General features: G+C 52.8%; 2 protein-coding genes across 7 annotated transcripts in view; one reads left to right on the top strand and one right to left on the bottom strand.

Annotated features, from left to right (window-relative positions):
* PDXDC1 (pyridoxal dependent decarboxylase domain containing 1) overlaps positions 1-16,422 on the top strand; it is a 53,860-nt gene extending 37,438 nt beyond the window's left edge. For 4 of the 5 annotated variants that reach the window (XM_034670343.1, XM_019798383.2, XM_034670344.1 and 1 more), the window contains 11 exons: positions 4,177-4,240; positions 6,481-6,569; positions 7,537-7,642; positions 9,022-9,193; positions 9,853-9,971; positions 10,268-10,389; positions 11,556-11,648; positions 11,733-11,829; positions 12,724-12,828; positions 13,321-13,553; positions 16,239-16,422. In XM_034670343.1, the coding sequence (XP_034526234.1) occupies positions 4,177-4,240; positions 6,481-6,569; positions 7,537-7,642; positions 9,022-9,193; positions 9,853-9,971; positions 10,268-10,389; positions 11,556-11,648; positions 11,733-11,829; positions 12,724-12,828; positions 13,321-13,553; positions 16,239-16,298 (1,260 nt within the window). In that variant the 3' untranslated portion in view covers positions 16,299-16,422. Of the gene's footprint in view, positions 1-4,176; positions 4,241-6,480; positions 6,570-7,536; positions 7,643-9,021; positions 9,194-9,852; positions 9,972-10,267; positions 10,390-11,555; positions 11,649-11,732; positions 11,830-12,723; positions 12,829-13,320; positions 13,554-14,846; positions 15,031-16,238 lie in introns of those variants that run through there. The other variant, XM_034670342.1, reaches the window with a different exon arrangement.
* Positions 8,233-27,131, bottom strand: NTAN1 (N-terminal asparagine amidase). 2 transcript variants are annotated; one of them, XM_034670346.1, is made up of 13 exons: positions 26,970-27,131; positions 22,085-22,187; positions 21,943-22,008; positions 21,532-21,640; positions 20,408-20,481; positions 19,252-19,305; positions 18,714-18,767; positions 17,660-17,757; positions 16,293-16,406; positions 15,473-15,925; positions 15,032-15,112; positions 13,912-14,077; positions 8,233-9,790 (listed from the first exon to the last, which is right to left on the bottom strand). In XM_034670346.1, exons 1-10 carry the CDS (start codon positions 27,048-27,050, stop codon positions 15,746-15,748), a joined length of 933 nt encoding a protein of 310 aa, XP_034526237.1. In that variant the 5' UTR covers positions 27,051-27,131; the 3' UTR covers positions 8,233-9,790; positions 13,912-14,077; positions 15,032-15,112; positions 15,473-15,745. The 2 variants fall into 2 exon arrangements, with proteins under 2 accessions (XP_034526237.1, XP_034526238.1); XM_034670347.1 differs by lacking the exons at positions 8,233-9,790; positions 13,912-14,077; positions 15,032-15,112; positions 22,085-22,187 and having other exon boundaries at positions 15,592-15,925; positions 26,970-27,101.
* Positions 27,132-27,137: the final 6 nt, after the last annotated feature.

Consider the following 27,137-nt stretch of genomic DNA (forward strand, 5'->3'; position numbering starts at 1 on the left):
GCTCTTCTAGCTGGAAGCACTGTTCCTTTCCATTCTTTGTATGACTCGTTTCTTACCCTTTAGATCTTAGTTCAGAAGTCATGTCTTCAGGGGCACCTGGGTGGCTCAGTTGGCTGAGGATCTGACTTTTTGATTTCCACTCAGGTCATGATCTCAGGATCCAGGGATTGAGCCCTGTGTCGGGCTCCACGCTTGGCAGGGAGTCCGCTTAAGGAGTCTCGTCTCTCTCACCTGCCCCGCCCCTGCTTGTGCTCCCCCCCGACCCCTCTCAAATAAATAAATCTTTAAAAAACAGAACAAAACAGGGGCGCCTGGGTGGCACAGCAGTTTAAGTGTCTGCCTTCAGCTCAGGGCGTGATCCCGGCGTTATGGGATCGAGCCCCACATCAGTCCTCCGCTATGAGCCTGCTTCTTCCTCTCCCACTCCCCCTGCTTGTGTTCCCTCTCTTGCTGGCTGTCTCTATCTCTGTCAAATAAATAAATACTTTAAAAATAAATAAATAAAAAAACAGACCAAAACAAATATCATGTCTTCAGAGAGGCCTTGCCTGGCAGTCCTGTGTAAACCAGCCCTGCCAGTGTCCATCACTGTGTCCCCTGGGTGCGTCCTTCTTTGGAGCTCTTACTACCTGAGACCATATATGTTCCTGTTTGTTTTTCTTTGTAGGAGCTTTGTAAAGGCAGGGACTTTCATCTTTTGTTTTTTTCATACTGTGTCGAGTTTAGTATTTGGCCTAGAGTAGGTATTTAAGTGTGAATAAATTAATCTGTGAGTTGGTCACAATGGCTGTCCCCTCCTTCCTGGTGAGGGAGCAGGCCCAGAGCAGTTCAGTGACTTGCTCAGACCACACAGCTAGGACGTGGTGGAGCTGGGATTCACACTGCAAGGCCTGTGTTCTTAACCACTGGGCCATTCTGTGCCCGGTCATTTTACAGGAGAACTTCGTATTTGTCCTGCTTCGGTGACTTGTTCTGAAGGGCGGATCAGATAACGTGTGAAAAAGCAAAATGAAGGTTGCAGGGCATCATAAAATATCGGCCATTATTAAATGTTTTTTGCTCTCGCCACAGTATTTGTGTGGTGTTCCCACAGATCCCCAGTCATTGAGTCCTCACGAGACATCACTGTGGTGGAATGATGTGACTCCCATCTCTGTTGTTCACTGTGGGTTCATGTCCTGAGTCCCATCATAGTAGGTGGCAGAGCCGGGACTTGAACCCAGGGTGGCGCAGACGAGCTGTGTCTCGACGAGCAGCACAGTAGCTCCCTCTCCAGGCTCCCACGGGCCTTCTTGCCTGTCTACATGGCCGCCCCTTCCAGAGCCTCCCGGTCCTGAGGCACAGATGCGCTTCCCTGGCTCAGCAGCCCACCGCCTCTTCCTGGTGCCGGGAGGCCTGGGGCAGTTGCTTTGTCCGCGGGTCGGTGCCCATCTTCTCAGCAGCCGCGTCGTGGGCTGCTGACTGACTGGCTCTCCTGGGCACGTGGGCTGCGTTCTAACCTCGGCATTTAGGGGGAATCTCATGTTTCCCCCTGAGCCCTGAGGACCTCGGAATGCTCCTGTGCACAGTTTACCTCTCGTCTCCGTCCTCCGGGTTCTACTACTTGACCGGTGCATCTAAGCGAGCAGTTTCTAAAACTTGGGACTTAGGCTTATTAAACTTGAGGGTTCTTTTTTTTTCTAATCAGTTCTGTCAAGTTCGTTTTTTCAGATCTGACCTCTTTCTGCAGTCTTAACTCTGGACCTTGAGTTGGCATAGTGAACCTTGTCGCTCCATGTTCTGTCCGTCCCTCTGACACTTCCCATCGCTGCCTCTTCACTGCTGCCTCTTGAGTTTCTCCAAGCCTTTCTTTGCTCCTGAGCTGCCTCTCATCTGCGTCAGCTGTTCGCTGAGTTTTTAGTTTTGGTGACTTTCTTCCTTCCAGCATGTTCTTTTTAGTTTTTGTTCAAGTCAGTGCCCCCTTTTCGGTTTTTGTTTTTTTTTAATTGTTCCTAGTCTTCATTTCTCTGTTTAAGCATGCTTGTTATCCTCCACTTCTGATTGTTGCTTTAGTATTTCAATTTTCGGATTACCCCCTGGATCGTGTCTGCTGACTCCTGCTCCCGTGTGTGTGTCATAACTGGTCATTGTGAGCTAGATGTTTTTGCCTGTGTGACTGGCCCAGGTCCACCTCTCTGTCAGTTCCACAGCTTTAGGACTCATGTGCCACATGGGACATCAAGCCCGGTGCAGTGCACACTTGATGATTTGATATCTCCGAGAGAATTTTTTTCTCCCTGTGTAGACAGAACCTCAGGCGGCAGCAAGCCCTCTTGCTGATCAGTGGGTAAAGTCTTTCTCTCCCTCTTTTCACCAGGAGCACTCTCCAAGGGTCCCAGATTTATGTGCCCCTTACTGCCATCTGCACATGGGCCTGAAGACTCTAGATGTGAAAGCTGGGTTTCCGTGCCCACTCTCTTCCCTCCAGCCCCCTGCTCAGCCAACAATATTCTTTGCTTTCTCTGTAGATTCACTGTTTTTGTGAGCCTAGCCATGGTTTAAAGTTTTTTTGGTTATCAGGATATTTAATCCAGTATCTCAGTCTACCATGTGCCTAGAAACAGAATTCTGTGTACATAACCCTGGACAGTATTTCTCATGTACTGACATTTGAGACCACCAAGCTCAAAGAAATAAGAAACCAAAGACTGTATTAAACTATATATAGAAGTCTCAGCACTCAAATCATCCTGCCTTATCCTGAGGATGGGGGATGGCTGGAGAATTTTGTACTTTTGTTTCCCTCGTAGGTTTACTCCATTATATTTAGATATTAAGCCCCTCCAGCTTTAAAAGTATTAATAGATTTGTTCATGTGAAAGTCAAAGAAGATGATAGGTGAGCACAGGAATCAGCTCAGTAAGTTAGTAGATTGGATACACATTTCGCTGGATCTGAATCACATCCATGTGGTCCTTTGAGAGGTTAGAGAAAACCTTGGGCCAGCTACATCCTGGCTTTGCACATTACCATTTCTACCATGGAGACCTCATATGCAGAGCCTTGGAAGATAGGTTTGGGTTTTTTTATTGTTTTTAAAGATTTTATTTATTTGAGAGAGCACGAGCAGGGGGAGGGGCCGAGGGTGAGGAAGAAGCAGATTCCCCTCTGAGCAGTGAGCCCAATGTGGGGCTCGATCCCAGGACCCCGAGATGACCTGGGCTGAAGGCAGATGCCCAACCGACTGAGCCACCCGGACACCCCTGGAAAATAGGTTTTATGACTAGAATTGTTGAATGCTCAGAGATCTTCTGTCCCTATGTGCCATATTCTGTCAAGGACATTGCTGTTCCTTTGTATCCTGACCCTGTGGTGGAGCTGATGGCCAGCTGTGTGTTTGCTCAGTGGTGAGCATGAACGTCAGGCTGGCTTATCTTAATGCAGTGAATGTTTTTTGTCTGTAATGAAATCCATTAATGAAGTTAGTCATCTGACCCCCATCCCGAATGTAAGGACCACTTCAGTGATTGAGAAAATAGGAAGCTTCAGCAGGACTTCCATCCTGTTCACAAGTTTTACAAAGTGAGAAGAATATTTTGTCTGTGAATATAAAAAGTTGCAGTCAGGGGCACCTGGGTGGCTCAGTCAGTTAAGTGTCCAACTCTTGGTTTCAGCTCAGGTCATGATCTCAAGAGTCCTGAGATCAAGCCCCATGTCGGGCTCCACGCTGGGCATGGAGCCTATTCTCCCAACCCTCCCCTGCCACCTTCTCCCTAAAATCTTTAAAAAAAAAAAAAAAATGCAGTCAATCCTGTTTTGAGTTAGCATAATCTCTGGATTCTTGAAAGCTTCAGCTCTCCCAACACTGATTCTAATTATACTTTTTCTTTGCCTCCTTTGATCTCAATGGCAGGTGTACGTTTATTATTATTATTATAGTTTCCTCCTCCTTTAATTTCAGTGTGCCGGTGTCCGATGTTACGACTCAGCAATGCATTCTCAGAACCGGCTTAGAATTATTTCTAGGAATTTTACTAAACCTTAATTGTTGTTTCTGTAGCAACTGAAATTAACCTATGAATTTTATGTATTTATTAAGAAAATATGCTATCTCTAGCCTGTTTTTCAAACTCACTGTTTTATTTTGCAAGGTGTCGGGATTTAATGTTACTTGGTAATATCAGATTGATTTTTCAGGTGGAAGATGAGCTCAGTTCTCCAGTAGTGGTGTTCAGGTTTTGCCAGGAATTACCAGGCTCAGGTAAGTGGTTCTAAAAAGAGTTACTCTTGTATTTGTGTTTAAGGGCTTTGAATTTTAAACCGTTTCAACTTATACAAATAGTCCAAAATATTTTGACTGCTAATATCTTCAGTCATACTTTCAGAAAATGTTAATAATTTTCAGGGGTGCCTGATTTTGCTCAGCTCATGATCTCCACCCTGCTTAAGATTCTCTCCCTCTCCTTTTGTCCCTCCCCACCCCTGCTCTTGTGCATGTTTGCTCTCTCTAAAAAAAAAAAATATATATATATATATATAATATATATAATTTTCACAAAAACTGCAGGCTTAAATAAATGCCTTAGCATTTTACTGACAGTTTCCTATGATCAACCTAGTGGTTTCCAAATGCCAGTCCCTGGACTAGTGTTAGAAGAGTCCCTTGAAAATAGAGATTTGGATACACATGTACATACAACCTAATAAAGTATCTGAATGAAGTAAGGCCTCCAAATCTCTCTCTTTTTTTGTGCTTATCATAGTTTTTTTTTTTTAAGTAATTTAAAATACAGTGTAAACATACATTAAAGCCATTGGCAGTTGAGAGTGGGAATAACATGAGGCTGTTTTTATAGGATGCCCCATCCTAGTCCAGGGCACGGTTATTTCTCACCTGGAGAGCCACAGTACCTGCTGAACTGATCTCTCACTTCCGTGTACTGCACACACCCCATTCCAGACCATTCTCTGCATGCAGTCAGAGTGGGCGATGATACACGTGGGAGTCCCGTTGTGCCCTGTCGCTGCCCAGACCGTTCAGTATCTTACTGTTTCTGTTGAATTAAGTCCAAGCTCTGTACCTCGTGAGGCCTCTGGGGTCTAGCCTTTGCCATCTCGTGTGACTTCCTTTTAGGCCACCTCTCCTCTTGATTACTGTGCTTTAGTTAGACTGGTCTCTGAGTTTCTAGAACATTCTGCTCTGTCCTAGAGCAAGACCCTTTACACTTGCTGTTCCCTTTGCCTTGAGCACGTTGCCCTTCACTCTTCTTCTGGATGGCTCCCTGTCACCATTCAGGTCTCCATAATGTCCAACCTCCTCAGGCCTTCCCTGTCTGTCCTGTCTAAGGTGACTGTATCAGAGTCCCTTCCTTCTTTCATGGCACTAGCAACAGTATGTGGTGATTTCATTTCTTTCTTTATGGTGTTTCTTCAGTAGAATATAAAGAGCGGGATGACAGAAACCTTGTCTGCCTTATATCCCACGTGCCCAGCACAGCACCTGGCACGAGCAGGCACCCAGACCATTTGAATGAAAGGAGGATAATTCTGGTGTGAGGCCCACTCTGGGTGCTCTTGGGTTCTCTGATTTTACCTCACACAGTAGTCAACAGACTAGTTGGTAACTTAAAATGTTATACTTTTCTCTCAGAGTTCCTTGAAAGACTTTTTTAAGATTTTATTTGAGAGAGAGAGAGTGCGAGAGAGCACAAGCAGGGGGAGCAGCAGGCAGAGGGGAGAAGCAGGCTCCCTGCCAAGCAGGGAGCCTGATGTGAGACTCAGTCCCAGGACCCTGGGATCATGACCTGAGCTGAAGGCAGTCGCTTAACCAGCTGAGCCACCCAGGCGCCCCGAAAGATTCTTAAATGCAATTAAAAATTCTATGTGTGAGACTATATTTAGGCGTTATATTTTTCGTGAGGAAAAACGTGGAAGTTTAAAACCTCCTGCGTAAGTAAGGTATACATTTTCAAAAAATTTTAATTGTGGTAAAAAAAAAAAAAAAAGTTTACCATCTTATGTGTGCAGTTCAGTAGTGTTAAATGCGTCCCATTGTCCAGCAGCTCTCCAGAACATTTACATCTTGCAAAACTAAAATTCTATACTCATTACACACTAACTCCCCATTTCCCGCCTCCCTCCCAGCCCCTGGCAACCACCGTCTACCTTCCGTCTCTGAGTTTGACTCCCAAGGGTGCCTCGTGTCAGTGGAGTCATGCGGCACGGGTCTTTTTGTAACGGGCTTATTTCACTTAGCGTAATGTCCTCAAGGTTCATCCACATTGAGCTTGTGAGCGAATCTCCTTTCTTTTAAAGGACGAGGAGCACCACGCTGTATGTATACGCCACGTTTTGTTTACTCACTTATTACTCACATTTTATTTCTGTAATATTTGAGACTTCTCTCTTAGGCTCTGCTGGGAGCTCAATGAAACAGGGTTTGAGGGGTGTGCGTGGAGCCGTGTTTCTAGAAGGTGACTCCCTTCTGTGTTCTGGTGTCAGATCCGGTGCTCAAAGCCATCCCCGTGCCCAACATGGCACCTTCAGTAGTCGGCCGGGAGAGACACTCCTGTGATGCCCTGAATCGCTGGGTAAGCATGGCGGTCGTGTGCCCCTTCTTCTCCACCCCAGATGGAGTGACCCGTGCTGTGTGTGGGAAGTCAGACCCCCAGGAGGGACGCTGCTGTGGAGGCGCTGGGCTGCCCCGCAGGGCTCTTAGCAGATCACCGCTCCACATGCTGTGTAACTTCGGGCAGGGCCTTCCAGCATCATTCCGTCAGGAGCCTTTTCCTGGCTGCCGAGCGCGGCTGTAAAACCGCACACCACCGGGGACCGCGGGGCGGCCGCTTGGGAGCTGGGAGCGTCCGTCGCGGCGGCAGGGCGCGTGAGCCAGAGCCCCCCGAATGCGGACGCCTGGCAGTGTGACAGTACGGACCAAGCGCACGCTGCTTTGCTGCCTTTCGACCCTGCAATTGTGCCTCTGGGCTTTCTGTGGAAAGAATGTTCTACACAGTGTCAGGGTGTCCAGCACAGCTGTGTCAGGCCTAGGGTAAAGTGGGTCATGCCCCAGCTCGGAGCTCTGGTGAGTCAGTGAGGATCCACTCACACAACGACATCCAGAACAGCCAGAATAAGCCATGTAGCCGGATGGTCCTGGCAGAAAGGAAATGGTCGTCAGAAGTTGCGTGAATGAGAAGCCACAGGTTACTGCCCAGCACGTACAGTGTCGTGTTTTATGGCGACAGAACGTGCAGAGACCCAGGACGGGTCTGTCAGTCGTCAGCCGTGGGCGCTTCTCAGTGGTGTGTCGTGGGTGATTTTTATTTTATTCTTTTGGTTCACCTGTATTTCCTAGCTTTTTCTACACTGAGGTGGTGTTTTTGGGTAACAAGAAGGGTAAAACTTTTAGTCTGTTTAAAAAGAAGTGCCCATAAGTATTCAAGGAGAATCCAGTGATTCCAGGAGCCTCCTGGGCCGGGGGCTGTGGGTGAGGGTAGGTGCGAAGCCCAGCGCGTCCCTCCCTGTGAGCGTCTCTAGCCCGTGCCCTTGTCCCTGCAGCTGGGAGAGCAGCTCAAACAGCTGGTGCCCGCGAGCGGCCTCACGGTCATGGACCTGGAAGTGGAGGGCGTGTGCATCCGGTTCAGCCCTTTGATGACAGCCGCAGGTAACGGTCTCTGGGGATCGCCCGCCGTCATTCTGGGAGCGCCGGTGACATGTCCGTGCGAGTCCGGGCCATGGCTTCATTTGCTTTTCCTTGAGATGCTCTCCTCTCTTTGAAGAGGTTTTTCTTTTTGTTTTTTTTGTTTTTGCCTTTGGGCTACATTTAGGTAGATGAGCTTTCCCAAGTAACTTCCCAGAAATAGACTTGTACAGTCACTTGAGTCTCCCTACGTTTTGGTGTCTCATGACCCTTCATAGTCCCTTGCTGGTGCTGAGTCCACACTGCCCGTGAGGGGCACGTGCAGCACTCCGGAACCTGCAGCACCTGCCCCGCCTGCAGAGACTCTGCGGGCCCCGAAGCCCGTGCGCGGTGCTCCTTCCCGCTCCCCTGGCAGTTCGGATGGACCCGCAAAGGCTGGGGGCCACCACTGTAGAGGTTTTGGAAAGCGGACGGCTGCAGGTGCGTGGGCTTTCACGACAGAGCGTCTGGGGTGCATGCAGGTAGTGCCTGCCTCAGTGCTGTGGGCCTGAAAAACCCGCCAGCAAAAGATACATTAAAAACTGATGATGCTTTTTTCTGAAATGATTCAAAGATTTTCAGAAAACCTTTGATTTTTTTTTTAATGAGATATTTTTAACATTTTTGGTAAGATATTTGTTCAAAGACCTGAAAGTAGGGGGATGTAGGCATTTGTCCTGCAAAGAAAAGCCCGTCATGAAGATGACTGGTGGCCTCCCGATGTTCCAGTGATTTCTGCACCTGTTGTGTGGGCCCCCCAGAGGCTTAGTCTCTCACCCTGGCAGAGTGAGCTGAGGACACCCGAGGCAGCACGTGCGGAGGCTTAGTGTGATCCCTTGCCCCATTTGAGTCACACGGCCGGGGTAGTGATGCTGGGTCCCTGCAGCCCTGGGGGCTCTCAGGCTGTCCTAGGTGCTACTGTCGTCAGCCTGCCCTCCTGCCTCCCCACACACCCCCCCCCCCAGAATCCCTCTCTCCCCATGATGTTCACGTGGAGAGAGAGCCGTGTGCTTGCTTCGTCCTTTTTAGCCTGTGGTATGATGTTGATAACTTGAGCCTCCGGAGTGCTGTGAGAAGAATCTGATTTCTGTTGGAGTTTCATGGTGTGTGACATCAGGGGGCTCATTCTGTCTTCTGTGTAAGAGGGAGCTGTGTCTACAACCGCAGGAGCTGGTGGTGTCAGTTTATAACACCTGATTTTTCCATATGGGCTTAGTGGCTTTTTTTTTCCTTTGTTAATGCTTCAGCTCCTGCAAACCAGATGTCCCTGGAGCCGCTGACCTCCTGACAAGGGGAGGGGAGCCCTGCCCTGTTTTTCACCGTATTCCTTATGCATTTGTCTAACAGTCTGGGGACATTTTCAGTTTCAGGCACTCGGGGGGAGGATGTGGACCAGCTCGTGAGCTGCGTACAGAGTAGGCTGCCCGTCCTGACTTGCACGCTGCAGCTACGGGAGGAGTTCAAGCAGGAGGTGACAGCAACAGCAGGTCTCCTGCACATCGATGACCCGAACTGGCCTGGAATAGGGGTTGTCAGGTACGGGATCAGCCTCTCGGCTGGCGGTCATCCTCTGCCGTATAGAGCCCGCCGGGTGGGTCACTGTGTGGGCCGGCTTAGCAACTGAAGGTGAATACGTGTGGTCCCAGCGTATGTGTCTAATGGAAATTCAATGAGACGTTTTGGGCGCTTAGAAAAGCCCAGCGCAGCGGTCGCGCAGCCACCCTTGCCCTCAGTGAAATAGGGGTCCCTGTATTTCCTGTGCCAGCTTGCAGGTGACTGTGGGGGGTGGGGACACGTACAGGTGCACAACTGACAGACGGTACAGAGAGTCACAGATCACGAAGACCCAGGAACCAGCTCACCGGCCGAGCACACGCCTCTGCCCTCCGTTGTTCAGTGCACGGTTACCCCATGGCTGTTGACCGTCTCCTTCCAGGAGGAGGGGGAGACTCCCTACCTCTGTTATGAATGAGCCTTCCAGACCTGGCCTCTCTGTGCTTCATGGACTGGAGCCTTGGGCCTTCCTTGCCATGTTCTTGACGGTGTCTGACCTTGAGACGCTCCAAATGGCTCCTGGGCCCATGTGTCTCACATTCTTGGAAGTCGCCAGTAGCTTCGACTCCACCTGCAGTCCTGTGTACGGAGAGGCGTTTGATCTTTTAGATTGAAATACTGTTATTTGATATTGTTTGTAGGTATGAACATGCTAATGATGATAAGAGCAGTTTGAAACTCGATCCAGAAGGGGAAAAAATCCACGCTGGACTCCTGAAAAAGTTAAATGAACTGGAATCTGACCTTACGTTTAAAATGGGTAACTACTACTATTATAAGTCAACTCCGAACTTTGAAAGGCCATTTTCTAACTGGTTAAGGGACGGTGGACTCTGTCTCCTCAGAGGAAATGCTGGTTTCATTCTTTCTAGAGTGAGCTAGCTCCCTCTCCCTCCTGCGGTCTCTCCGGGCGTCCTGTGTCCGTTTTGGCACCACTTTGCTCACCCCGTGAGGGAGGCTCCTTTGCGCGGTCGTGCCACCATACGGAGAGCGGCCCCGGGCGGCCTCGTGACCGAGGACTTGGAAACCGAGTTGGTTGGTTGTCTCTTCCCACAGGCCCAGAGTATAAAAGCATGAAGAGCTGTATTTACGTTGGCATGGCGAGTGACGACGTGGATATTTCTGAACTGGTGGAGACCATTGCAGTCACAGCCCGAGAAATTGAGGAGAACTCACGGGTCTGTAAGCCTGATCTCTGTTTCATTCCTTTTCTGGGTTTTCTCCAGGCAGCTAGCTGAGGTCCCAGCAGCAGCAGCTCCCCTCAGAAATACCTCTTCATTCCCAGAAAGTGTGCAAATGCTTCCTGTAAGCTGAAGCTTGTGCCAGGAATCCAGAAGCCCATGAGGACTGGACACAGTCCCTGCCCTGGGTGGGCTCACAGCGGGGGGCCGAGGGCCAGCGAGGCGGTCAGTGCCGTGGGGGAGAGGTAGGGTAGCGGTAGGGTAGCAGAGTGTTCGGGAAGACGCAGTCACGTCTGCCTGACAGGGTGAGAGGACCAGCATAGCTGGTCCTGGGGCTGCGTGAGGCATGTGTTTCTCACAGCAGAACTTTCCTCCAGTAATAGTCCTTCTTTTGGCCAGTTGGCACTTAGACCAGGCTGTAAGCTTCATGGTCATTCTGCGAACCAGGTACTTGAGTCAGTAGAGAACCCTCAGAAGCAGAGAAAAGGAACTAAAAGCAAGATGGGTCAGAGGGGGCCAAGGCGTGTGCGTGGCCCACTTCTGGTCGGGAGGGGAGAGGAGGAAGTGGGCTGTGAGCCTGAGGAGCCAGCTTTATTCATTCTTGGGTGGACTTCCTAAAGGTTCTTCTAAACTCGCCCTGTCCCTTCCGACTCCATTTCCGTGAATGTTGAGCAGTGTGTGTCTTCTGTCGTAAGACACTCAGATCACATTTCTCTTTTCCTTCCCTGGCAAGTGAGGCTGGTCACCAAGGCGTGTCTTCCTTATCCAGGCACTGCATCCCCTTCTGGTTAAATTCCTCTTTTACTTTGTATCCTAACATTTGAAAGTGCAGAATTCCATTTACTAATATTCTGAAAAATGTCGCCCATGCTGTGGTGATAGTTGTAGGTCTTGGGCACGAAGCTTAGGCACCTGGAGCACCTGGGTGGCTCAGTTGGTTGAGTGTCTGACTCTTGATTGCGGCTTAGGTCATGATCTCAGGGTTATGGGATCGAGCCCCATGTCGGGCTCTGTGCTCAGCACAAAATCTACTTGGGATTTTCTCTGTCCCCCTCTGTTCCTCCCCACACTTACACGCATGTGCGCCCTCTCTCTTCCTCTAAATCTTAAAAAAAAAAACAAAAAAAACCTTGGACAAGTAATGTCTTTTTTGGTCCTAACAGCTTCTGGAAAACATGACAGAGGTGGTTCGGAAAGGGATTCAGGAAGCTCAGGTTCAGCTGCAGAAGGCAAATGAGGAGCGACTTCTGGAAGAGGTGAGGCTGAGCACAGACCTCACGGCTGCCGCCACACTGGGCGCCCCTGGCGGGATGGTCATGAGCAACGGTTGTGTTTTGCAGGGGGTGTTGCGGCAGATCCCCGTCGTGGGGTCCGTACTGAACTGGTTTTCTCCAGTACAGGCTTCACAGAAGGGAAGAACCTTTAACCTAACAGCAGGTAGGCCTGACCAACATCCTCCCAGGTCTCACTGATCTTGAGAGTTTTGACCCGGTTCCTGGGATCCCACACTCGAGCAGAGGAGCGCAGTGCACACACGGCCCGTGCTCGGTGCTGGGCCTGTGCAGGGGAACCTGTCCCAGGAGATGAGACGCCTCTGCCCGCAGGGACACTGCGCTGTAGTATCTTCCGTCTCCTGCCCCGACGGCTGCAGCAGCACAAGAGCGTTCGGGGGAACGTGCTCCCTCGGCCGTTCCCATCCTCCATGCAGGGTCTTTTGCCCAACGCTCGGCGTTAATACTTGTTGCCGTCTCATTAGTGCTCGGCCCCAGCAAGAAGCTGCTTCTGAAGGGGGAGGAGACCGTGGTGGGAGCCCCGGGCCAGCCTATTTCAGACCAGGCAACCGGCAAGTATTAGTTGCTGTCGGTCTCCTCCTTTCCTGTTCTACTGGGGGAACAGCTCCCTCAGCCTGGGGCCCCTCCCTTGGAAATGACGGCTGTGTTGTCCTAGGACTGTAATCTGATTTCTTAACACGCCAGGCCTCAGCCCTTAGCAGAGAGGTATCTGTTCCTTGTTGCTAAAGCACCTTTCCCACTCGTGCGTGGATCCCCAGGCATGCTCGGGCCATCCTGCTGGCTGACGATGGTCCCTTGGACACAGGATACCTGGGGAGGTTAAGGATGGAACGGCCCACCAGGGCTGGGCCTTGTGAGGACCGCTGCGAGGTGACTTTCTCCAGTTCCCAGTGCATTTCTGGAGGGCCAAAGGTTCCATTACTCTGATCGAGGCTGCTTGGCAGAGGAAGCTTCTCAGGGGACAAGGCTGCATGGGTCAGCTCCCAGGGCGGCCTGTGCCTGGAGCTTCTGCACACCCTTCTCGCTCTTTCCTCCACAGGCTCCCTGGAGTCCACGGAACACACCTACGTCTACAAGGTCCAAGGCACAGGAGTCACACCACCTCAGACTCCCTCAGGCACCCGCACGAAGCCGAGACTTCCAGGTACCTTACATCTTCATGTGTGAGTTTATGAACCCTGAGAACTGGTGGCTCCCCTTGGAAACATAGACTATTGCATCCTGGGGGCCTTTCCCGTTAGGTGTTACCTGTATCCTTTTGTTTTCTTGGTGCTTTGACCCAACATCCTATTTTTCTTTACCTAAGACCAGCTGTCCTTTTAACCATGTCTGTTGCCTTGAGCTTTAAACCTTGGAGAAATTTTTCCATAGCCCTTGACAGGGTAAGTTAGGGACTTGAGAGCTGGCATCATGTTGAACCTGGTGTTGACTCCTCTGAGCTTTTCGTGATGGGGACCTCGGAGGTTCCCAGCCTCGGAAGCCACGTTGGCGTCCTGCGTTCACATTCCTCACCCCATCCCTTCTGGGGCTTCAGGGCTGGGGATGGCAGGGGTTTCTCCAGAAGCACTTGGGATTGAATAAGGCAGTTGCTCCTGGCAGAGAGCGCTTTCAGCACTGTCTATTACTCTTTCTCTAGGCCAGAAGCCTTTCAAGAGGTCCCTGAGGGGTTCTGATGCCCTGAGTGAGACAAGCTCAGTGAGCCACATTGAAGACTTGGAAAACATGGAGCATCCATCTGGTGGGCCAGAGCAGGTGGCCCTGGAGACCAGCAGCCCCGAGCTCCACCCCGGGGCTCCTACCCCGCAGGACGCCGAGCAGCCGGGGGCCCTCCAGAACAGGACCCAGAGCCCCGAGGATGACCGGCCACAGGTAGAAGAACCGGACAGCTTAAGATAAAATTCCGTGTTTGGCTTTTAGACTGTACTGAGTATTGTTTCAGGGAAGATGAAGTTAGACTGAAAATGTGAACCGTGCCCCATGTTAATGCAAGAGAAAGTACTGTCATTTGTGCTTAACTGGGATTTTTGCACAAATGCGTGCCTGAAAGCCAGGCTTTTTAGACGGGCAGTTGACTTGTCTGATTCCGTAGGTAGGCAGAGCAACTGCTGTTTTTTCTGTCTACGCGGCTGTAGTTAGTACCGTTTCCCCCCACGTTACCATAAACACTTCGATTCACAAAGAACACTTAGAATCTCAAGTGCCTACCACTTGAAACACTTGCGCTTACCTTTCTAAACATAAGACGTTGTATGAGGTTACATAGAACTTTTCGTTAAGACAGCTTGCTTTAGGGGTCTCCGCTGTACTGCCGTATGGGAGAGACAGCCCGGTGTGCCGTGTTGTGGTCCGTGCTCGGTTTCGTCAGGTTGCCGCGTACAGCGGGGTTGGCTTGGCTTGAAGGAGAACAGGATTCAGTGGGATTGTAAGCATCTGTGCCCCCCCCCGCCCCTGCTCCCCCGGGGGGCGCGGGGCGGTGGTCCACGCTGCGGTCTGCGACACCCCCTGCCGCAAATCCATTTCTCCCTTTATGTACTATTTGTAAACAAAGGACTATCTATGAAGAGCAAAACTCTTGACCATATCTATTTTTAAATATTGGTAAAGCTTTTAAATTGGCACACAGGTACAGACTGTGCTCATTTCTATGTCTAATATCTGAAAACCCGACAGAGATGCTACTCTTAACCTCAGCTATGCTGTGGGGCACCCCATTAAGTTCCAGTTCTAAAATAAGTGTCCCTGTGACCTGTGTGACATGGGAGCTTCTATGGCTTTTCCCCACTAGCACCCCAAAGGGGTAACTTTGGGCCCAACTCAGAAACAAGAACCAGAAAAGTCCTCACTCAGGCTGCTCATGCCAGACCATTGTGGAAGTAACTGGAAGTAAGTTCCTGGAAGTACTTACTGCCCGTTTCTCCTTTTCCAGAAGTACTGCGTCTCTTCATTTATCATAGGTAATGGCCCCTGTGCCTTTAGTCCAGCTCAGCCAAGCTGCGGGACACCTCAAGATAGTGGGGATTCACACTGGGTTTGGGGACTGTTGTGTTGGAAGCCTTAGTTACACCATATTAAGCCTATAATTAGACTCTGATTGGATGTGATCTCGGACACTTGGCACTTGTCAAAATGCAATTTTCCTTTTTTTTTTTTTTTTTGGTGCAGATGATTAAAGTCTTCCCTGTTTATTTGGTGCAATGAAGTAGAGCAGATGGGAAATTATCACAAGATTAATTTTTAAATGTTTTTATATATATATTTGGAATTGTTAAATTGGTTTTGCTGAAACAATTTCACCCTTAAGACACTATTTGAATGTTGGTTTCAATAAAGGTTCTTGAAATTGTTACCAGTGAGTTCGGTTTCTACGTGATCATCACTCAGACGTCGTGTCTGGCTGTAGGGTGGCAACTTCAGGAACCTACAGGTCTCTGCAGGGGTAACGGACAGATCACAATTTGGGCATTTTAATGACCTTATACCTTGAAGAACAGACTTGTCAGTGGCTCTGTGGAACTCTCACATTAAATGTAGTTTCCTAGGAGATTTTTAATTATATCACAGAGCCGACTGATCAGATTCTGTTTTTCCTTCCAAACCCTTAACTACTCCATCTACAAGTGTAATACCAGTTTTCGAATTGATGCTTCTAAAACATTTTGGGGCCCAAAAAACCCCTCTGTGAGATGTATAAATTTTCACAGAATTTTAGTGCATTCTACTGCTTTTTAAACAAACTTACCGTTTTTCCTTTATCCCCTAACTTACTTAACAGAATGAGACGTACTCACCGCGTATCTGAAATGGCTGCTTGTAGAATCACGAGCAGGCGGCTCCTCCGGTGCCCTTCATACCAGAAAGGGGAGGCTGGAGGTCAGCTTCAGCGAGGCAGAAAGTAAACCTAAACAAATGCCTTTGCCAAAATAAGATTTTATTTTGAAAGTCATTTGCAGGACAGTAAGGAAGGAGACCTAGGCCTCAGCGGATGGAGTCTGACGCGTGTTCCGTGCAACCCCCACGGTCTCGGTCAGGCCAACAAGTTGCTGTCTTTGGTGATCCTGTGTTTAGCTTCCTGGAGAAGAGATCTTTTCCCAGAAGCCACCTTCGTTCTTTTTGTAGAGCAGAGCCTTGTTTCCAGGAAACAGTGCGCCGGTGGGAGACGGGTGTTTTTTTAAAAACATCAAGGTAGACCTAATATGTTCCACAAAGTGGGGTGGCTCGGCCAGAGGCGAAGTGGAAAGGTTCTGGAAAAACAAGGTTCTGGGTATGAGAGGGCAACAAGCGGGCTCTGTTCCCTCCGTGTTCTTAAACATGGATCCTCGTGTTCAGATCGCCCGGCGCATCCCCATTATAAAAGTACTCAAGACGCCAGGGGTCCTACATTAATAAGGAAAAAGCAGTTGGTTGCCGCCTCCTTCTGGCCCCACAGATGCCTCGCCGGAACCTGACTTCGCTGATCTAGAAGTTACACGGGCTCTGCCGATGTCGTCCTCAAACTCACTACTATCCACCAAAAAAAAAAATGTCTCCGCCCTAAACACTTTTTTTCCCTTACAGATGAAGAAACGAGGGTGCAGAGATTTCAGATGTACCCACCCCGTAAATTCTCACCTCTAGTATTTGCTTATCATCCTGCTGCAGCCAGAAATCCACATGTGGAAACGGCATCCAGGAGTACGGCCCTATGCGCAATTGTTCTGTCTTTGCGTCGTAAATACTAATCATCTAAGAAAGAACATTTCAAAGACAGAATGTAAGGGGTGTTCCCAGCTTCTCAGACCCCACCAGTAATGCCAGTCCCAGTGCAGTCCCACAGTCACGCGTTTACCTGGATGACACCCTTCTCCTCTAATAACAAAAGCCGCTACTGCACTGAGGAACATGAGGTATTTCCTCCAGTCGGACAAGTCTTCTGGGAAGCTAGCATTTCCCCCTTCTGGGTGAAAACCTGAGGCTCAGAGGGACAGGCACTGGGCGGGCTTCCAGGAAGCGAGCCCGCCACAGACCTGGGCGGGCCTGACTGAAGACCACGGTTGCTGGACTCAGCGCTGCAGGAAACGCTGCCTCGCTGTTTGGGCCCCGACAGCTACTTACTGGCAACGTAAAAGCGCACAGCGCAGGCCACCCGATCAAAAGCAAGGGGAAACCAACTGGTAAAAACGCTCATTTGCCAAACCATCAGTTCCCTGAATTCCCAAATCTGCCAGTGGCAGTTTCTAACCAGCAGTGGGGGGTTTGGGCTCCTTAGACTGAGCAGAGTCCAGGCGACTGTGCCGCTGAAGAAAGTGCACAAGGAATGTTCCGCCTGTGAACTGCTTGGCGAAAACCTGTCCTGGCTCCATCCTTCACTCTGAAGCCAAACATTTTCCGGTGAAAATGTCAACAGCTCACCAGTGCGCACACCTTCGGGGGGCTGTCAGTGTGCTGTCTGGTCTCGCTCACCAGAGAAGGGGTGAAGGACCTTTAGGCATTTTTACATGGCCTGTAAGTCTTAGGTTTTTATTTTTCTAACTTTCAAAATTAAGGTGTTAGTATGAAAAGCATCTCCGTAGATCAGACTTGTGAAAAGTGATCATTCTTTTGGATTAATCCATTTGGTCCAGAGGAGTGTGTGCTGCCGAGGTGCAGGGAGACCCCTCTTCTCCCCCCTGCCTGGCTCTCCTTTCCTCGGGACACATGTATAGGTGAAGGTCGCACAAAGTAAAATGGGTCTGTTCTCTGCACTGGACGGCGGGGGCACATGTAACCTTACCCCTCAATGCCTTCAAGGCAGAGAACTGGGGTCTTGAGCTGACCGCCTAAATCCTTCATTCTTCTGTGCTGCATGTTGGGGGGGGAGGTGATTCCCTGATCATTTTATAGCTTTAAAGAAACTGCTGTAAACTGTTCACTTCTAAGGTCTATAAAACTTGAGGCTTCGGACTGCAGTGCCCTTTTTCCCCCTGAACCCCTTAACACAAAGATGGTTTCAAACTCACTGGTCCTCCTGTTAAAGCTCGGGCAGCACGCAGTTCCTCCTCTGGACCCCGATCTGGGAAGGACGCTCTGTAAATCTCTGCGGTCTTAATGTTGACAGCTGTGGGGGGCCAAGAGACACAAATGGCAAGTTTGCAAGGTCTTACGTTTCTCCCACACGTAACAGAACTTGGTGAGTCCCCGGAGAGAGGGGAGAGTCCTCTTGTTCCGTTTCCACTGTGAAGAGTCCGTAGCTTCGCCCTTCGCGGAGAGGGAACCCGCAGCCGTTCAGCTGGGCCCGTGGCGCAGACAGCTGGGGCCTGGGCCGGACTAGGCGCGGCTCCCCTGCACCCACGGGCAGCCTGCCGTCCCTCCGGGCAGACATGGGGCAAACCTCCCTGCTCGGCCCTGTGACCGCATGGATCTCTGAGTGGCTGGGGGCAGAATGTGGCCTGGGGTAGTGGCCAAATCTGGGGGTTTTGTTTAAATTTTATTTCAGACATACACAGTTCTAGGGAATGAAATAATGAACAGCTGTGCGCGCAGCTCGGTAAACTCTCACAGATGCGGCCTCGGCAAACACAGCCAGCCTCACCCTTCTCTCAACCTCAGGGGGCCTAAGGGCTGTCGCGGGAGAGGGTTCTGGGTTTTCTTGAGCTGGAAGAACGTTACACTTTCCTCAGGAGAAAGACCTGACTAGGTTGCCTACGTGAACTGAGACGCAGATGCGCCCCCAGCCCAGAGCCCCGGCTGGCGGACAGCCCAGCTGGCACGGCGAGAGCAGCGTGGCCCCGGCTGCTTGCAGCCGTTACTAGTGCCACTGGCTCCGCTTTCTACCCGCCCCCGTGTGTGTCCTTCGTGGTCTCAGGGTGTGGACATTCTCTGATTCGTAGACAGAGGTCAGAGAAGGCTCGCTCCTTGCCCGGGGGGCTCCCAGGGGCCCGCCAAGGAGCCAGGACAGGAACCTACACTAAGTCCCCACAGCGGGCTCACAACATGGTCCAGACAGACTCGGACCGGAGCCCGGCCTGTCCGCACGGGGCTGGCCTCTGACCCTCAAAGAAATGTGCTACTCACCGATGCCATAAATTATTGGAAAGTGGTTTTCATTTTCTTCCCGGTCATTTAATTCTAACAAGAAAAAAAAAAGTTCTTTTTAAGATCTGATTTCTAAGAAATGACAATCACTGTCATGTTCTATAATTAAAGCCAAAAAGGAGCCCACACTGCAAAAGGAGGAAACAAATCAGAACACAAAAGGGGCTGGTTTCCTGTGTTCCTGCCAAGTCCCTGGACAGTGGGGGTGATCGTCCACAAAGCGCCCTGTCCCAAGTTAGAGCCTCTAAGTCTGCCACGTGTAGTGGCTGCTTCCTCCTTCCCAGGAGCCAAGGAAACCTCTGACCAGCCCCAGGAAGGAGAGAGGAGCTGCACTGAAGGTGGGGGACAGGGTGTCCACGGAGGCGGCACGGGGCAGGGGCGGGCCATGGCCACAGACAACGCCAGTGGGACCCATGTCAGCCAAACGCTGCCGACCATCTCCCGTGACGGAGGTGCTCATGCAAGGTCTTGCTTTAAGGGGGAGGGCACCAGCCTTGGGGAGGGAGGCAGAACTCACCTGTCACACATAATGTCACTAAGTGAATGTCCTCCTCTTGTCTGTCAAATTCACCTACAATGAGAGTCCTCCGTTAGCAGCACACAGGCTGAGCAAGGTGAGAAGGGGCCCGAGGGACAGCGGCCGGCCGAGCCACAAGCTGGCCCATCCGCAGAGGCCAGATTCCCGCGGACTGACGCCACGGCACCCCGCCTGCCAAGTGACAGGCCCGTTCCTCGCCTCAGGCCCAGAGGAACCTGACCGGGGTCACCCCTGTTCTCCCCCTGCTGAGGGCTGGGGGGGGGGGCACTGCCTCATAAGCTATTTACTCTTCAGTAACTTTTTTCCTGATCAACAGTCATAAAAAACTTGATCACTATAAATTAAAAAAAAAAAAATACAGGCAAGTATAAGGAGTATATGGGTTTTTAATGGTCTAAGTACGTGGGTTTTTAACGTCCATAATCCCAGCAGTGAAGAGCATGTGCGTTTCCTCTCATTGGCCTGTGCCCCGAGCCCACAGCGGGCAGGCAGCTGTCTGTCCCCACGGCACACACGTACCTTCCCACGTAATTCTAAGTCTTGCTTGATGGCTCCTTAGTGTCTTTACTAATGGACATTAGACTCCTTCCTAATGTAAAGGTTCTTACTGCCCATCTTTGGGCATAAATCAATCTGTGCATGTTGCAGATGATTTTCTTACATTCCCAGGTGGGAATGACTGGGTCAAGGGACATGAAACCCTTCTAGGACTTAAGCCACGATGCCAGGTCGCTTCGCCCACGGCTTGTAGCAGCGTCTGCTCCAGTGCACGAGCGTGCCTGCCCCGCTGCCTCTCACGCTCGCTGCTTCAGCAGGCAGAACAAGGGCATCACCGGCGTTTCGCTGTTCGGCAGATTAAAATGGACGTTCCTGCCACAGGGCGGTTCTGTCTGTACACGGTCCAGTGCCGACCATTCTGGACCCTGTCGACTGCTGTTGCTCGGGAAATCACACCCATGAGCCCCTGAAAACTGAACTCTGTGCCCCTCGCTCCTTCTGCACGAGTCCCGGCTGAGCCGCGCCCGGGGCTCCAAGCAGGGGGGCACCCCGAGGTTTTGCACTGAGGAGGACTGGTTTACGCAAGGAACAGGGGGTGCAGATTTCATCCGAGTTGGGGAAAAAGCAGTGTACTTACTAAGAAGCTGATGAGTAAGCTTCTGTGACAACTGCCTGTCGTCACTGAAGCCGCCCACGAGGTGCACCTCCAGCCTGGCAAAGAGACGGGACGGTGGTCAGAGGGCCGTGCGCGGCAGCCGCAGGGGCCCCGGGGTGCGTGCGATCTCAGCTCCATGGCCACGAGACGTCGCTCTAGAGCAGGGCTTCCCTCCAGGCCGTGAGGGTGCCGGGGCGCAGGCAGCATACATCTGGGCGGCACCGGGTGAGGCTGCCAGGGCTGCGCGCGCCTCCGGGGACCCTGCCCAGGGGCCGTGAGGGCCGAGGGGGGCCGCGTCCGCTGGCGCGTGGCACCGCTCTGGAGGCGCAGGACTACCTCGCACGTCCACCAGCGTGGGGTACTTCCAGAAACCTCTTCCCTGTCTCCGCCTAAGGGCGCGTGGGGCTGGGAAGGGGAGGCGGTGGATCCGGGGACGGCAGCGGGCCCCTCACTGCACTACCTCCCGTCCCCCTCACCCAGATGGACCACATCAGTTCCAGATCCCTCCCACCGTGTTCCGAGCAGCGTGCGGGGGGTGGGGGGCCGGGCCCACAGGACGTGCCAGCCCAGCCGGGGTAACACGAATGAAACCCAGGCAGAGCTCCCCTGCCCCGGCTGCCTCCAGCCCTTCCTAGCACCTAACAGCCCATGGGGCTTCCCGAAGGGCCCCCTGCCTGAGAACGGCAGCGCCCGGGGGCATCTCCTGTCCACTCTGTTCGCAGCTACAGCCTGGGCCCCTGGAACAGCTTCTGGCTGGGAGGGAGCCCCCGACAAGCGACCACCAGAAGAACAATTGAATGAACAAATGAATGAATGAATGCAGGAAGACAGCATCTGGGGTCTAACAAAGCGACGTCCGACACGTGACCCTCTAAAAGCACATGAGTGAAGAGAGGGCTGGAGGTTCAAAGTCAGACCTTCATGTACCCGTCACCCAGTCGGCCGACCCCAGAACCACCGACGAGGGGCCGACGCTGTGCCAGTTCTGCTCCCCAGGAGCAAGCCGACCCCGTGGCCGTGACCTCCCGCGTGGCTGCCACGGCCGGCCCCTCCACACCATGGTGCACGGTGCCCGACAGCACGAGACAGACGCGTGCGGAGCTCACCTTCCACACTGAGCGTGCTCAGAGAAGGATCTGATGGAGCTCATGATCAAGGGGACCTCCGCTCTGGTGTCGGTTCCATCACAGTGGGTCAAGCAGGTGGCCCCGTTACCTGAAGAAGAGGGTGGAAGAACTCAGGTTATTCCTGATGAGAACCCAGGGCGCGAGCCACACCTAGTCCTGTCCCTTCGTGCCGCCCCATCTCTGGGTAGCCTGAAAGAAGAAGGAATAGCAACATCTGTGCTGCCCCGCCAACCCTTCGGCCCAGGGCCATGGGGAGCCACCATGCGGACTGGAGAGAAGGTGAGCGGGCCGGGCGTCAGATGGGACCCCGGGACACTCAGGTGCAGGCTCTGACAGCCCCACGCGGGGCGCCGCTTTAAGGACCGGTCTCCTTCGTGCCTCTCGTCCTACCTGTGTGCCTCAGGACCACAATGTGACAAGTGGTGGCATCATCAGAACCCAGAATGGAGATGGAGCCTGTTTGAAAAAGAAATAGAATAAAATATCCTGTAGCCTTGGGGGGTAACGCCCAATTCACTGCTTCCTAACCTACCATCCTGTGGGGAGGTCACTGCCAGCTCTCTTTGCTGAACATACAGAAGGCCCTGGGGTCCCACTTGTTGAACAGACTGACCTCTGAGAAGTCTGGCTCTTTCCTGTTTAATTAAGAAAAAAAATAACATAGTGATGGAAATTAGTGAGGACTGAGTACCCAGTGAGGTGGCGGGACACACACGCTCGCAGGGCCCGGCGTGTGTGTGCTGCTGGGCGGGCCGGCTAAGCTACCGGGGCGGCAGTCACTATCGTGGGGGACGAGGCAAAGGAACAGGCGAGTTCTGTTCTTTGATGCGCCTACGAGACGAGCCTTGACTCAGGACCCAGAGACTCTGCCCAACTCTGCAACTGGGAAGGGAATCGGAGTGTCTGGGCCCCGGCCGGCTCCGCAGCCACAGCCCCTGTGGGAGAGAGGCTAGGACTGTCCCTGTCCCCTGTCTGGTCCTCCCCCTTCGAGACCCCCACATTGCGTATGCACCCCGAACGCGCACCTCCCCGCGCTGCTCGCCACGGCCACGCGGCAAGGCCAAGGGCTCCACAGGCAGATGGTTTGGCGACGTAAATGGAAAAGACACAAAAGTGTAAAAAAACCAAAAAAAATGTAAAAGCTCCAATTATGCCATTCAGCGGCCCACCCGAGGAGAGGCTGCGATCGGGCCGCTGTCCGAACTCACTCCCCGGACCAGTAGCGCGAGTCCTCGCGCAGTCCCCACGCGGCACGCCTGAACCAACGTACCCACGGCAACAGCACTAGAACTGAGGTCTAAAAAACATCTTAGGCAGTCAGCCTAAAAAAAACATTCAAAATAATAATAAGAATAAAACCTCCACCTCAGGGGGTTAAATTCTTTCATGAAAACGGAAACCTTTTCCAGAGACGCCGGATTGGTACCCCACTGTCTATCAGTGCCGGCTACGCACGCTGCACCCCTCCTTCCCCCTTCCCTTGATGGTCTCACGGGGATGCTCGCTGACCTCGTCACACCCGAGATGCAGGAATAAATAGACCAACCCACCACGATCAGCTTCATGAGTAACACCGCGTTGTTTTCTTTTCACCAACTTTCATGAATTGGAAGCGAGGCAGCAATATGAATGGCTCCGCGGCAGAACCAACCAGAAGGAGCCCCGGAACCGCCATGTCGGCCGGGCCGGGAGGGACCGGGATGACTCACTGTTCTGACGCCCAGGGCACCTTCTCACCTTAGAGTAAGACACGGGAGGAGACACTTTTCCTTCCCGTGATCCCTGGAATGCGCACCTTTCGCTTTATTCTTTCGGGGGCGGGGGAAGGAGGGCGAAGGTAACTTGTGACCCCCACTTTCACGCCCCCAAAAGCAAGGCCATGTGTGTGGGGCCAGGAACTGCCGCCTGCGTCCCAGAGACCAGAAATCACTTTTTTTTTTCCTTCCCCCCCCCCCCCGCCCAGGCTCCTATTTCCCAGACAGACAGGAGCATAAATCAGCAGACGAGCCGATGGCACATGGCAAGAATGCGTTGTTTCCCACTTTAAGAAAGGAAAAAAGTTTAGCCAAACTTCCCCGCTGTGGAAAAACACCGAGAGCCACTTTACGAACCCCCACCCCTCCTGAAATAAAGGAGCCCCGTCTTCCCGACGTCTGCTAGTCTCTGGACACTCGGATTCGCCCCGGAATCCCCTCTCTGGCAGCCCCTTGTTTCCCAACTCCTCTTCCACAGCACCGCTAGCCGACGCCAGGGCTCAGCAAACTTTTCTCTGAAAAGGGCCCGAGAGTAACTATTTTGGGCTCTGCTGGGCTGCGGTCTCCTCTTGCAGCCACTAGGCTCTGCTGTGAAGCCTGAGAGCCGCAGAGACAACACGTAAACAGACGGGCGCTGTGGCCCTAGAAGACTATTTATGGGCGACACCGAAATCTGAATTAATTTCATATAATTTCACACGTCACAAAATACTACTCTTTGGATTTTTTTTACCCCCCCCTTTTAAAAATGTAAAAACCATTCATGGCTCACGGGCTGTCCACAGACAGCATCTGGCCCCAGGGCTGGAGTTTGCTGACCCCTGTCTTTGCCAATCACTTAGTATGACCATGTGTCCCTGACCCCTGCTGCTATCGTCTGTCATTTCTTCCTGCAAATTCTCCTCCCCCGGGGGAAAAGGGGATGACGCTGTCTGCTCCTTAGCCTGTGTGGGGATTAACTGGGTGCTATCCCCATGCCCGCCTGTTTCCCTGACCCCTTGGTCCTCCTTGCCACCCACACTACCCTCCCCGATGGCTGCCAGCGTCACTGCTTCTAAATGCTGATTGTTACACCCCTTTTATCCTCGGAAGCCCTTTAAGTCCAGCAATTTCACTTGTGGGAATAATTATGGGGGTTATTAAGCTTTAGCTCTGTGAACATAACGCAGAAGATTTAGAAATATCCTGCATGCTTAGAGGCAGGAACTAAGGCTGCATTCGAATCGCGGAATTCTATGGGACCACACTCAGCGGGATACTTGGGGGCCTGGCTACTAAGCACCAGTGGGCGACTGGGTAAGAGCAAAGGCTCGAAAAGAGCGTAGCCCCAGGAAATGTTCTGCAGTGCTGACCACCGTCTAGACCTGCCCTGCCTCACAGAGTAGCCACTGACCACGAGCACCTGAAACGTGCCTAGGATGACTGAGGAACTGGGTTTTCCATTTTCTTTCATGGTAATGACATGTAAGTAGCCCCACGGAGCAGGGGGGACCCCCAAGGGGGTCCAGACAGAGCAGCGCCGTGCTACAGCCAAAGGCACACCGTCAGGGTCTCCACGTGGGCTTCACCACTCCCAGGACTCACTCCACCCGTCTGTGCCTCCGAGTGCTCGTCTCTAAAGTGGGACTAGTGAGAGCACCTGCTTCCGCAGGTGGGCACGTCCCGCCTCATCCCTGTGATGGGGGCTGGGCCAGGCCTGGCTAGGGACGGGCTCCTAACTGCTGCCACTGCACACGCCAAATGGGTCCGTGAAAAAGACACAGCACCGAACAGAGTGCAGTTTGCACTCACTTTCAGAAGCACATCATTCCAATATAAAGAAAAACCTCTGTCAAGGCAGGTCAAAAAGTGAAGAGTGGCTGTGGCCTTCTTGTTGACATTTATGTTAGTTCTTACAAAGGGGACACGCTACTTGTTAGAGAAAAACCAATGGAAGCTTTCGCCTCACCCCACTGCCTATGCATTGAATGACCCACCGAAAGCCCTCCAGCCCCGGTGCGCCCCACCTCCCTGGGTCTCTATCTTCCACTCTTCCCTCGCCCCCTTTGCGCCCGGGCACCGGGCGCGTGACCAGCCCTCAGGGTGCTCCCCGTCCCGCCCACGCAGCACAGCTAGACCTGCCCAGCTAGAATGCCCTCTCCTTCCTTCCCGTTCCGCGCTCTCCCCTGCACGCAGCCTGCTGCCCTCAGACCAACGCAAAACAGGTGAGCACCCCCAGTTTCCTGGAATGCATGCTGGCCCCCACGACACAGCCAGCCTTCGAGAGGGCAGGCCACCCCCTATCCTAGCCCTCCCGACTCCTCACGGCGTGTGCTGCTTCGGACGCTCACCTCTCTAACTTTTTATCACAGAAATTTTCAGAGACACATAAAAATAGAGTCACCTAAATTCTTTAGGCAGCTGAAGTATTTTCCCCTTCTCGAGTCCTACTCTGACTTCGCTAGTTAACGAGGAACAGCCGAGGCAGCCCAAGGAAAGCACTTAGCACGGGGCCCTGGGGTAGGCTAAGTTGTGGGTAGGTCGACTGTTTTCTGGAAATGACGGCTGAGAATCACAGGTGCTCCCTTTTCCCTGTAACTCCTCATCCTTCAGGTCACTTTCAGGGGTCCTTCTCATTCATGGATATAACAAATATTTTGCCAAGTGCAGATTCATAGCCAGGGGCTGCCCTAAGCTCTGAGGACACAGAGCAACACCACACTCTCTGCTCGGGAAGCTTCCGTGCTGGGGGGCATATCAAGGCAGAAATCAACACAAGTGTGCAGACAAAACAATTCCAAAGTATGCAACAGTTAGCAGGAAACCCGTGACGACCTTCGTTCGGCAAGCCTCCAGGCTAGGTCAAGCTCCTCTGCCTCACGGCTGAGAACGGGCTTTGTTCCTCAGCTCCTATCTCCAGTCAACTGACGGATTCCCCCTTAACCAGATCTGGGGCACGTAAGAGGTTTGGACCCATTTCTTTTTTACGTTAAGGACCCCTTTCCAAACGGTGTCTGCATTAGCACGGACTAAGGGTTCAGAGATCTATTTGAGGACAAAAGCTGGAAGACGAAACAAAACCTAACCCTTCCATCAGGGCGTGGTCCTCAACGCGGCTCAGCTGGGGGAAAAGCAGGGCCCTTTCTTCTGGCTAAAAATACCCCGGGGCCCTAAACCCGGGGGGTGGGGGGAAACCCAAGGGAGCGGTCGGGTGCCCCTGGCCGGAGTCCCGCCGAGAGGAGCCGCTCCCCGCGGGGCCCAGACCCCCGCGGGTGCCAGAGCGCAGGGGCGCTGCCCCGGTTGGCCTCAAAGGGCCAAACCCGGCTGGGGGTGGAGACCGGCCTGCCCGGGGTCGGGGAGTCCCCGGGCGCCCTCCGGCCGCGGCGCTGTGCGACCTCGGGCAAGTCGCCTAACCTCTCTGGGCCGCCGGCCCCTCCTCCGGGAAAGAGAGGCCTCTGCCCTCGAAGGTCCCAGGGAGGGGAAAGGCCCACAGACACCTCGAGCCAAGGCAGAGTCGCTGCCAGCGGCCGGGGCTCCCAACGTGCCGCCAGCCGCTCCGCTGCGCCAAGTTTAAACTCTGCCTCCGGGAGCGCGGCTGGAGGCGGTGGGGCGAGGAGGGTCGGGCCCGCCCGGCAGGGCCCCCCGGGCCCGCCTCGAAGTACCCCCCATCCGGGCCCCGCTCACCTCCAGACGTGGATGGGCTCGCACGAGGTCCCCGGCGGACTGCGGCAGCCGCACTCGCCGCCCCTCGACGAGCAGCGGCATCGTGGAGGCGGCCGCCCCGGCAGGCCCAGGGAGGCGGCGGCCTCCCCAGCCCCGGGCCGCCCGTGGCCCCCGCCCCCGGGCCGCCCC

This window comes from Ailuropoda melanoleuca, chromosome 10 (genome assembly GCF_002007445.2).
Source record: "Ailuropoda melanoleuca isolate Jingjing chromosome 10, ASM200744v2, whole genome shotgun sequence".
In the NCBI taxonomy this organism is placed as follows: domain Eukaryota; kingdom Metazoa; phylum Chordata; class Mammalia; order Carnivora; family Ursidae; genus Ailuropoda; species Ailuropoda melanoleuca.